The sequence below is a fragment of the Ostrinia nubilalis genome, chromosome Z (assembly GCF_963855985.1).
Source record: "Ostrinia nubilalis chromosome Z, ilOstNubi1.1, whole genome shotgun sequence".
NCBI classification, from domain to species: Eukaryota; Metazoa; Arthropoda; class Insecta; order Lepidoptera; family Crambidae; genus Ostrinia; species Ostrinia nubilalis.
In genome coordinates, this window is record NC_087119.1 from 2,999,699 (window position 1) to 3,012,654 (window position 12,956).

General features: G+C 38.0%; 1 protein-coding gene across 2 annotated transcripts in view; it reads left to right on the plus strand.

Annotated features, from left to right (window-relative positions):
- LOC135086736 (DNA-binding protein D-ETS-3) overlaps positions 1 to 12,956 on the plus strand; it is a 90,325-nt gene that overhangs the window by 70,648 nt on the left and 6,721 nt on the right. For both annotated transcript variants that reach the window (XM_063981521.1, XM_063981522.1), the window contains one exon: positions 8,553 to 8,600. In XM_063981521.1, the coding sequence (XP_063837591.1) occupies positions 8,553 to 8,600 (48 nt within the window). The remainder of the gene's footprint in view (positions 1 to 8,552; positions 8,601 to 12,956) is intronic.

Genomic DNA, 12,956 nt, shown 5'->3' on the forward strand with positions numbered 1-12,956 from the left:
GATAATTAAAAATTATCAATTTTGTCTACCTATTGAAATTTAAATCGTTCGCATCCTTTTAAACGAAGACTCTACTCATGATACATAGTACATTCCTCAAATATGAGACAAAACCAATGAGTTAAAATTACATTTTAATAGTACCTACATACAATCGTCTTACACTCTTTAGAAGAGCACACTGACACAAGTAAATAATAAGAAATACTGTCTAAGGTCTGTAGCTAAAGGTCTAAGCTGTAAGATAGAAGAATCTTCTAGCCAAAAAGATGGCAGATGCAGCAGATGTCAACGGATTTAAAACTGGAGTTCATGTGACTCCTTGTAGACTTGAGTGTCTAGAGCGTCCCTTCCTCCACCATGCGTAAGAATTTTCACAAAAATACTGTCTAAGGTCTGTAGCTAAAGGTCTAAGCTGCGAGATAGAAGAATCTTTTAGTCAAAAAGATGGCAGATGCAGCATATTATTATATCAACGGATTTAAGACTGGACTGGCACCACCTTGCAATGTCATCCTCTCATTGTTATCTGTAATGTAAATTATTTTTAAAATGTATTTAAAAAATAAAATGTTCGTTTTATTATTTCAATAATCTGACCTCTCAACTCGATGGGTGCCTGGAACAAAGCCGCAATAGCCATAGAGCAGCAGTTTTCCGATTAAGTGATTTTAGTAAACTGCGGGTCCCTATACACCTATTGAATTTTTTTCAGAATTTTATCTTTGAAACTGCCTGATTTACCAAAAGCACTATGCTATGGATATTGAATCGTTATTCCCATTCATCATTTAAAATTTGTTGACCGGAATAATCGTGCCATATACAATGTTAAAACTTTTATTTAAATCTTCTACAAGCAAACGGCTATTACTGTATCCTTCAGATCAGCGCCCGAGGCTGCAATACACTATTGCTGTTTGATTAATTGCACACTTTTTACCGGAATAAAACCACAATGGACTCTTACGGAACCGACTTTCAATGTATGAAGCGGCAACATGTATTTCTACCTTTTTAAAGTATATTCTAAGCACTATAACCTTATGGACATTAAATGTTACTCCAGAAAAAATAACGCATCCTTTGATATACAAACCGTTTTGATACGCCTCGTAGTTATTCAAAATTGACACTAAATCTCTTCTCATGTAAAATTGTGTTTTGTCGATTGTGGCTTTATTCCCGGCACCCATCGAACTCAACTACACTACACAAACACCTTTGTTCGCAACTGTACTGACGAAACCTCGATATTATACCGTTCATTTAAGATGGCAAGCTTTTTGCTGCGGTAATGCACTCCAGGTAACCGTGTGTGATGCTTATTGCTCATAGTGATTTACGATACAGAGCCCCGTACATACGTTATACATAAATTATGGAAAGAAAACACCCAGACCAATACAAACAAATATGTATGCAATTTTAGTATGATATTTTTATTTATTAATAAACAAAAAGACTGAACAAAATTGATGCGTGTACTGATTAATGTAATTAACCATATGCAAAGCTTTGTGAATTGCAACAACTATAATTTATTATCCAAGCTCTAAATAATCGCTACTACGAGTAACTGATCATAAAATGTTTTTCCAATCGCTCAAGCTCCCGAGGATCTACCGACAGGTCGGGTGACGTAATCTTGAAATTCTTTTAGCCGGCGCGGAACTTCCGGAAGGTCGGGTGACGCCACGCCTCTTTGAACCGTGTTTACTTTGGCAGTTATATTCTATATTTATTCGATTCTAAAATATATTCCCAAAAATTTTGAAAGTTGTTTTAATTTGTATCACTTGGATATGATTTGTATTAGAAAGTGCTGTGAGTGTGACGCTTGAACGGAAGGAAGTCAACCTAACCTAACCAACTGCGTATTTCCAAACTGCGTATTTCTATACTGTGTAGCCGCGAGAGCTCTTTGGCGCGCTGTCTTCGGCGAAATATTGCGCGCGCAGATTTTGACAGCGCGAAATACCTACTTTAGCAGAAATACCAAGCCTTAAACTATTCATTAAATATTATTGCCTAGCTTAGTTGCGACATTCTGAATACATTAATTGTTATCTTGTAGGTTGTAAGCTAGATGCACCGCCCCAACATTTCATACCAAACTGTTACCCAAATATTGGCAGCACATCATTCGTCCAACATTTGCCACGGCACAATTATCCCCGAACAGCAAAACCAATTCCAACCGTCGCGAAACGAGCGAGTTTATCGAATCCGAATCGATCACACAGGACAATCGAGTCATAACTCGAATAAGCAGAAACAGAAGCATACGCCCCACCAATTTGAGGCAAATGGAAACGTAATGGCTTTCGACAATTCTATTTGGGATCAATCTGTAAGTTTGTTACGGACAGGTGTTCCGCTTTCCGAGGTTTAGTGACGTTGATGTTTTGGCACATCAAATTAAACACGGTGCTTATGATGTGGTAACAAGTGCGATTTTGCAACGTGTTGTTCGGCATCTGATTTGCCACTCAACCGATATTGAGGATTCAACAGTGATTTCTAACCTTAAAAGGTCCGAAGCTAATCAAGGAACTTTAACATTTTGTAGTAGGTTAATGTGCAGTAGGCTGATTAGCAAACAGGCTTGTAAGATTGTGTTACGACGTCACTCCACCAATGATTTGACCTTTATTAAACCTATAACGAAACGAATAAAACAAATGACAAACGAAAAATCTGTTGTCACAAACAAAGGTAGATCGTTTCAAAGTAACGTTTTTGCAAAACATTAAGTTAAATCTTAACCCCTTATTACAAAAAGTTAAAGTCTAGTTGAACTCTACTTTTAGCATGGAAATGTCTTTTTAAACCAGTGTTCATCCCGGGCTTAACTTTTTTGTAATATGAGCGTTAACTTTAATGAGATCTGTCAAGTCTTCCTTTAAGACTGTGCTCACGCTAATTCAAGATCAGTTTTCCGACTCCGAAAGAAGAGTTCAAAACCCTACTCAATAGATACTTAGTTTGTGCATTTTTCTCACGTCCCACCGATCATCCATCACCGTTCGATCCCCTTAGCCACCCTCGATTTAACATTTATTGTGAATATTCCCTGATTTGAACCGTCGACAAGCGGGGGCTGTCGTCTATTAACTATTAGCCATTATGGTAATTCGCGAGTTTTGATATGGGCAATCGTTTAGGAGTAACGTAAAAACTGGTAATGGCTGTTAAAATGTCTGGATAAATGCAGTATCAACACAATACTGAGTCAACATTATTTTTATTTATAATTTTATTAAAAAAAGAAAAGTAAGTCGCAAGTATATTACTATGAATCTGCCTAATTCTTGTAGAATCTATCTGATACTCGTATAAGTTATATCATTAAGCTAATATTACAATAACTTATTAGTAATCTCTGATATTTTAAGTGTTGTACTTATGCCTATTTAGCCATCTTAATTATAGCATGCAAATCTTACATTTTTGTCCTACATTAATTAATTAAAATTATAATTTATTTTATAACAATGTCCTACTTTTAAGTAAATCTCCAATGGAGTAAAAACATTCCTCTATTAGCCACCTCCTCAACTCCATTCGAAATCAGTTTTTGCCATGAAAATGTGTATTCCTGCTATACAAAGAAGCTTGCAATCCTCATGAACTGTGATATCATTATAACATGGCTTAACCGCAAGCAAAATGTATCAACGAAAATAAAATTTCCAGCACACTTTGCATTCCAAATACAGACATCAGAAGTAGGATAAAGTTTCTTCGCACGTTCGGAAAGAAAAATGATATCCTGAAAGAATACGCTCGCGTAAATATCTGTAAAGTACGGTACTTCAAACGCGATATTTGTCCTACAGTGGAGTTACACACGGTGGGTACAACTTGGAATCCAGAAAGTCTTGTAACGTAGAGCACACACCTGACGTCACCTGATTCGATATTTCGTGCAAAATATGCAAAATTTACTCAACATCAAATAAACCGCACCTTCCGCGACGCGAACTTTAACGATTTTCTTCTGACACAATCATGGTACCCCAACAATATTGGTGTTATTTCAAAGCCCAATAAATATTCTTAAAGAAAAACACATTTAATTTCTTAATAAATGATTAACATATACCATAAATGTGACTTGAAAAAATACCTCATTTTGGGCCCACCTATGGGATCAATTAGACCAATTTTTTTATGGTTATACCTAAAACCAAATAATGATCTCACGTGTCCTCTTTAACAGATGGATAGCGATTAATCCCAACTTAACAGTTTTATAGCCATAAAAGTTGGCTCAAGCGTAACTACCTATTTTTTGAAGAAGTGACTCTGGATCCTTCTAAAGACACATTTTTGGGGTAAAAACCTTTCCTTTAATGAAATGAAGGTTAGAACTAGACTTTTAAATGGTGCCAATATTGGTGGGAAGTGGGGATGCATACGTTTGAAAATGCTTGTCGCGGGAGGTGCGATTTATTTGATGTCGAGTGTATTTCGTGGTTCGTTCGTTTCAGCCAAATGAAGTCCACAGCTGGACAAAGGCCTCCCCCAAGGATTTCCACAACGTGGAACGTGCTGCCCACGTGGATATCAAGGCAAAACCCTGCATGGAAAAGAAATGCACTGCCTTTGGTTCAGTCCGAGCCAGTTGTAAAGATCTTAAAAGTAGGTACACTTAAAACTTAATTTAGATCCATAAATGTTTAATTTGTGACAGACAGATAAAGATAGACACAACTGACTTGGCATGAGAGCCCACCATATGCGATTCTACTATGGCCTGTCGGGTCTCAAATAAAGTTGATCGCTTGAACACGAAGAGCGAAAAAACGAACTCTCGCTGAGGCGGCATTGAGCCATCCTGTTGCCATGTGGAAACATGTCATTATCGGGCGTGATTCGAGTTATCAGGCACCAGTGGGGTTACCTCCTAAAAACGTTATTCGAAGTTTCGAATGTTGCCATTCCTCTCCCGCTAAGCGAAATGGCATCACGAGTGAGTGACAGATAGATCCGAAACTACGTAAACACCGTTTCGGAGTAGCCCAGAAGGCTCGACTTCTTAGGCCGCTTATACACGCTAAGAAAAGTCGTCAGGCCTACGCAAGAATTCCTGTCGTTTCTACACTCGAACCGTGTACATTGCTACGCCGCTAACCAAATTCTGTCTGCGCTACATACGACACGCTGCGGACGCGCACTGCGTGACAAATCGTAGCGTGTATGTACAAGAAGCCTTATTTGGCTGCTTAGCCCACTTTTACTTTACGTGTTTTAGATGCGACTTTCTGGGCTGCACTAAGTCAATCAGGCTAATACAAATCGGTAATGTTTTAGCGAATCTTACACTTACGTACGAATACATAATAAACTTAACTAGAGTAGGTAATGTAAGTAACGCTAATCTGGGAAACCCTGGATCCCATACTCTCTACTATACTTATAATTTACCTATCAACGTGGTTTCCAAGAAAATTTGCTTTATAGAGATATAATAAAGACGGTTCTTTATTCCTTGACTCTACCATAATGTCTGTGCAAACTTTTCAATAATAAGAATAAATATTTTAATAAACATTTCACAGTGGCCTAAACCGCTCACATTCTGTAACTAGTGCCATGCATAATGTGTTAAACTTTAAACAGCTGTTTCCTTTGCGTTATGCAAAATATCAAATCCGCCTCAAAAACTAACGAATGGTGCCTAATGGGAAGAAAATGTTTCCTGCAGATTAAAATTTTCATTTCAAATAATAAGTTACAGGTATTCACGGTGCCGTGCTAACAATGTTGTATTAAGCGATGAAAGTGCAAGTTAAAACTTACATTATGGTTAACATTAACATACTCGTATTATTGTTTAAACGAAAAATTTTTTTGAATTCTAAATATTTTGACTGCTTCTCATTTACATTACGTGTTTATTTAGAATTTATAATACTCGTAGCTACAACAATTTTGAAGACAGTAATTAACGAACTTACTTTCAGAAACGTATACCGCCTTCTCACCATAATATGTATATTTCTAGCCACGCCCGTTGATTATAGCTCTATTTTTTTATCATCACAGGATGACCATTGCTGAACACAGGCCTTCTCCAATGATTTCTATATCGCCTCATTAGTAGCAGCCTGCATCCAGCGCCTTCCAGCTTACCTTTATGAGGTAGTCGGTCCACCTCCACCAACTTCTCAACGGATATTCATACTTTGGATTTGCAACCTTTAGAAATAAATTGGCTACTGCACACTGGCCAATTTTCCTGTGTCCTGCTTTTTGACAGTTCACATATAATTAAACTGCAATCTCAAACTGCTACAACAATGCCATCGCAGCCGTTGACAAGAGCATAATTGAACCCTCACAAAAAACTATAACGAATCGAGACAAGGGGCGCAAATTCGTCACAGCTCCCCGGTTTATAACCCAGCAGCTAACTCGAGTGTCGTTAATATACTACTTTATTAAATTAACAAAGCCGCAAGCGCTTTGTTTCAATTTGAATGAAATAGTAAAGAGAATTATTACTTGTATTAGCATAGCGAGCGGGGTTACGTGCGAGCATGAAGTAGCGACGCGAGAGATGCGTGGAGTTTACGGTGTTTTTATGGTCTGAAATGCAGGACTGTTGTGACGAGTTTTGCGTGAAATTCCCCCTGTATGTTAAGACAGAAAGCTAGTTAAATAAACAGAGAAAAACATAGAGGTGTTAACTAAACTCGACTTTATTACTGCTTACTCAAAATCGTCACCATGCCGCCTCTACGTGGAAAGCCTCTAGGCTTAAAAGATACCGAAAAACAGTTGGATTTAATAAAAAAACTTTTACGCCCTTACTAATAAAAGTTATAGGTGTGTTGAAACTATGGTTGAAACCTAATTTAAAGTGACTTTAGTATGGAAATGTAATTTTAAAGTACTGGTTCAACATAACTTTTTATTAATAAGACGGTGGTTACTGCTTATTTTCCATTGCCAGAAATCATTATACTCGTAGTTAAATCTACATTGTTCATATCTTGTGATTGAATCGTATTCATTGAAAATGTATGATGGATTTCTATAGAGATTTCAGTCATGGATAAATGTATGTTCTTGAAAAGCTTTTAAAATTAATAGTAAGTGGCAATATGCCGCCCATTGTTATATCAGCGAGTTATTCAACGTGTAATATAAAATCACTCAGGTACTCGTATGAATGTTGACACATTTTGTACTTAGTCATGGATAGGAAGTTAATTGAATAGGTACAGTTAATTTGTACTTAACTGTTAGGCTGGGTTACACCATCTTAGTTTAACTTTAACAAACGTCAAAAGTCTGTCAAACTCCATACAAAATACACCAGTTCTGGTTATAGTCACGGTTAAATTTTGTATGTTGTTTTTATGTAACTGTCTACTCACGGACATTGCCCGCGGGCGGCGTGACCGGAGGGAGCGGCGAGCGTTCGGCGAACGAACGAGCAATGTTCGGTTCGCGAGCGAACATCTAAGAAGACGATCCTGACGCACTCTCTTCAACGACTTTGCACAAAACGGTCTCGATAACATTGTTAATTTATACCGAATAGACAACTAATTGTATACAGTCCACTCTTTCATTTTATTAACTTCCACTACACTCACTATCGAAGTAACAGTAACTAAAAAAATTAAGATTTGTATTCCATAAACTATTTTACTTTCTGGAAATATGGTAAAAATCATGGTAACTTTATCGTATAAAAAATAACAGTAACGATTGGAATTTGACTCAAATTAAATACTAGGCAATAACGACAGCAGTAGGTACCTATAGGTTTAGTCTCGAAGTATAATTAGCTTCAATTTTAGCTTCTAAACACTTTTTAATCTACCCTCTGTCTACTGCTGACTCTAACATTGAACGAACTTGCAATACAGTCTCTATAGTATCGTTTGCTTAAATTTTAGAGCTTCTAAACTCTTTTTAATCTACCTACTGACAGCGCGGACAAGACAGCTGCACTTATCTATGTAAATACAAGACCCCCCTCATTGCGGCTGCTTGTAATGCAATCTATGCAGTGTATCTAAATTTTTTCGGTTGGCTATGTTGTTGGTACGGTCGCCATGGAAACTGTATCTTTATGATGCCTAGGCTATCTAAAAGCCTTGGGGTAGGCTAAATAGTCGTAATTAGGCTTCAAGGTCAATTTTTAGGGTTCCGATTTGGTCTAATCGTTGAGTCGGCTGAGTTGCACCAACTTACTTTAACCGTAACTTTAACAATAACCGGTGCTTTTTGTATGTAGTTTGACAGATTATTCTTATCGTTACGGTTAAAATAAGGAGGTGCAACTCGCCCTTATATTGATTGTGGTTATTTATACCTCGACATATCTTTTGCAGTAACCATGTTTGATTATTTCATTTTCAGGATTCAAAGCACTGTCCTTTTTCAATCAATTTGAGTACTACTGAGATCACAGTCTCTTTCTATTTCACTCTCCATGCTGATGCAAGTGAAATTAGGCATTGAAATTGTGGTAACAAGTGCTAAATCAAAGTTGGCTTCATACGTTAACCATTCTTTTGTTGTTTCAGATCCATATCAGATGTTTGGCCCCACGAGCAGCCGGTTGGCAAACTCAGGTAAGGCATTTTTTTTTAAATAATTGTAATCTCAAGCAATCTGTTATACTGCTTGTAATTTTTACCCGGCATAGTGTGCCCACAAGGTGGACCGACAACCTGATAGAGGTAGCAGGAAGGCGCTGCATGCAGGCCGCTACAAACTGTGCGATGTGGAAGTCATTGGGGGAGGCCTATGTTCAGCAGTGGACGTCCTGTGGCTGAAATGATGATGATGATGATGATAATGATAGTGTGAATATGTAATACACCTGAATATCATACTAAAAATGCATATAGCGGCTAGTAGTTTTACTATGACTTAGCATTAAACGTAATCGCTAGCGAGTGCGTAAAATAATACAACAAGCTAGCGGCCGCCCGCGGATCTTGAAAACGGTGATATTTTTACTAGGGTCAAAATTAGACGTTAGGGAGACCATGGCGAGGCCTATCGGTGGTTACAAGGTTATCGATTGTTTTCGGGACACCCTGTATATTTAGATAAAATATAGTTAGGGGCGTTGCAAGCTCTTGGTTAGCCACACAGAACACCATAACTAAAACCTATTCATGTCTGCTATAAAAAGTTAAGTACCATGATCTAAAGGACTAGTCATCTCATAAAGTTCAATGACCCGTCCACGGTGGCCACCGTGACGTGACCCCTGTGGCGCACACGCGAGATCCCGATAAACTACCCGACTTAGATTACCGGTTCGAACTGGAACGATCCGGCTCATTCCAGTTATCTGTTCAGTTTAAGTAGGACTTGGCGTTTAAATCCAGTATTTTCAGGCAGTCTAGGCCTATAGAAAGTAAAATCTTAAAAACTACGGACAAATTGTCAAGTGTAAACACGATTTATGTATTTCGCACTTTTTTCGGCTTTCCGTTTAACATAGAAAGTTTCTAGCGCGAATTCGCAAATCCAGTCATCGAAGTACATATTTACACTCTTTACCTACACGAGAAGTTAGGGGTTCGTTTACGTCTTTATTTTCTTAATGTATTTGGTAGTTGTAACATAAAATATTAGAATTTATTAAGTTCTACAAATCTTAGTCTACTTCTAAACTTTCCAACCAGTTCTTCCATATTTTACAACACCTAAGGTGTTTCTCCAGACAGCGGTAACGCGTTTTTAATTCACGCTAACAACAGTTTGACTTTCGAACTGGGTTACCTTTTTAACGGCAATCGACCGTTGTCAATCTGGCGCTTAAATTGCGCCAATAAACGGTGACGTGACACGCGATAGATGGCGCTTGATACGCCACTCGGTGTGGGAACCCGTGCTGCCACGAACGCATTTTATCTGTCTGAGATCGACCCCCACTTGACGTTACGTTAATAGACCCCCCACTCACGGAGTAGGGTGGCAACGCGTGTAGCGAATGCGACACGGTGCGAACGGTGCGAATAACTCGCACCAAACATTGCATTGCAGCTACAGATTATTTCGTGGACACTTCTTTCTCAACATTGATATCTCGTGTTTTGTTGCAATATACATGTGAGATAAGTTTAGTAAGCGTAATTAGGTAATTGAGATCGAAATTTAGGTGGAACGTAAATACGTCGTATCGGTCCCATTAAACTTATAAGATACCTAAGCGACTCGTAAAATCTGACAATATCATTTTTACAAGGAGTATTCAACAAAATACTGTACAAAACAATAATATCAACTGTAGCTCTGTAGCCCTTAGTTTTAATAAAAAAGGTCGACCAAACGATACATATCGAAATTTCTTCCGAGACTAATCCTTCCAGATCCAGACATGAGATAGTTTGTCTAGCACTCGATGTCCGGCCATGGCCTTGTTAGCTCTCCAACTTTGACGGACTCCGTAAACTTGAACCAATGACAGAGCACTACACAACCGGATAAATCCGGTTAAACGTCCGAGACAAATTAAACGCCGCTGAGAAAAGCTTGTTCATGCTGGAATAGTTTGAATTCGCATTGAACAAAGGAAACGTTAGTGAACATTTATGTTAGGAAGTGTAATACCCGTTTTCATCATCAATCCCTATTTTTTAAGCAACCCCTATGATAACACTTAACAGGAATTTTGTTTTCATAGGGGTCACTTAAAAATTAGGGATTCATGGTGAAAACGGGCATAAGCTTTTCTTACTTAGGAAACCTAACTTGTTAGATAATAATTCAAGCCTGGAATTCTGTCCTGAGTGAGCTTAGTTAAAACAATTTCAACTTATAAAGAAGCGTGGTCTAGGTTTTAGGCCCTTTATGAAACAATACTCAGAACTAAATTAGCCTGAACTTTGAATCTTGATAGAGTAAACTAATTTGTATGGCAATTTAATAAGGCTCTGACAAACTATCGTTGAAACTTAAGTTTTTTGAACGTGTCTCTTTTACCTTCTTTTATCCGGAAGTTTGTTCGTATGCAAGGTCACCCTACTAAGTAGTGGGGCGAAACGGCGGGTGGACTTATGTAAATTAGAGATATTATATCGATATTAAGATCGACGCGTGTGTGATAGATTTTTAATGAAGTTAGAATCGTGTACGGTAAGCTGTATTTATTTGAATTTGAATTCATTAATACCAGTGGCTGTTCTTTACCTTTTGATGTCTCTGTTAACGAAATATCTGGGAAAATATGTTTGCGTTGCGGTCTAAGGTCACAGTTCCCTAAATGACCTCTACATTCATCATCTGATATACGTCTCCCTCCCACCAGCTGAAGGAATGTCGAAGAGTGAAAGAGATAAATAGAGCAGAATCTCTGTCTCCTAATCCTAGATTATGGCATTTGAAAGAAAGAAAGAAAGAAACATTTATTGCCATGGACATCACAAAAGACAAAAGAGGTAAAATGAAAAAAAAAAAGCAAATAAGACAGAGGTGACATAAAACATACAATGAATGAATGAATAAACTAAGCAGTGCCACCCTGTCGCACAGCGATGCCCATCGCAATGGGACCCCACTCAGCATATGCCGTGGCCCCCGGTGAGGGAGGCCACGACGCTGGTTTTCAGTGTGCCCCATGCCGAGTGAGAGTCACGGACACTAACCTTTATACTTCATAGATTCAGACCTTACATACGACCCCCATCTAAGAGCCAATGTACTAGCTACATCAATCACAGCTCCCACTACCCTTCAAGTAACTTAAAAGATGCATTACGATAGGGCAACAAGATTTTCCTGCATCTGAGGATGGAATGGAAATGGAACTTCATAAAAGTAAAAAGTCAAAGTCAGTCTTACCCCATCATCAATATTATTTACCCTTAAAATTTAAATTAACAACCCTACCTCATAATCAAAAGTACCGATGACTGATAGTATTAAAGCTGTTCACGACTATCAATACAAACTAAAAATCAGTTTGGAACCATCAATGTTAATTATCTATACACATTACATCACCCCATTTGACATTTAAATATGTGTAATTTACAACCAATAAATCTTGCCTTTTCACGTCGATTTAGTCGGTCATAATGTATAGATATAAGGTTTGGAATTGCATAAAAATATAGGGTGTTTGAATGGTAATAGTAAAGACAATTAAAGGCACGTGTCGGCCCTAATTATTAGGGCCGGTTCACACGGCCGCGCCTCGCGATTTACCTGTCATTTGACTTGCGTTTAGAAAGGGCGGTGTGCACACGCAACGGCGTTCCCACTAAGATAGCGGAGTTAAAAAAGAATTGTGAGCGCAGCCGTATCAGTGGTTGTAATCGGGGCAAGTTTTCACAAGTGCGTGGGGGCATGATTCACTTTGAATCGTTGCCATGTAATGCCGTTTATTATCATTTTCAGTGCCAGTATTGTCGCTACATTCGCCTGTATTTTTTTGTACCCCAGAATATTTTTCTATGATCTAGAAAGAAAAACTACTAAGTAGAATTGAAAATTATGAAAAGCTCTTGTTGTCACAGTTCTCTTCTGCCATCATCAAACTTTAAATACACCAATGTGTTACGTAATGTTTTTGATTTGAAACATCTGAGCACATTAACAATTATAATATGTACCTACAGTTATTGAGAAATAAAAATCTATTGGGACAAATACTTAATAATAATCCATGAAACGTTTTAGTATCTATTATCAAAAAACTATTTTGTCAGTCCCTCCCTAATGACTTGAGGCAAAACATTGAGACGATCGAGACATCAATCGCTGCCCGATGAGGCATGAGCAGGCCGAGGGTCAATCGAACTGTGATCAACAATCGACGGCATTAATCACTGCACATGCTCGTGTGCACTCCCCCTAACTACTACATGAAATTATTTATAGGTCGTTTTTCCGATTGATAATGATGTGCAATAGCACATTGACAATAAACTTTTTTTTAATTCTAGGAATTGAAATAAAAATAACTTAAA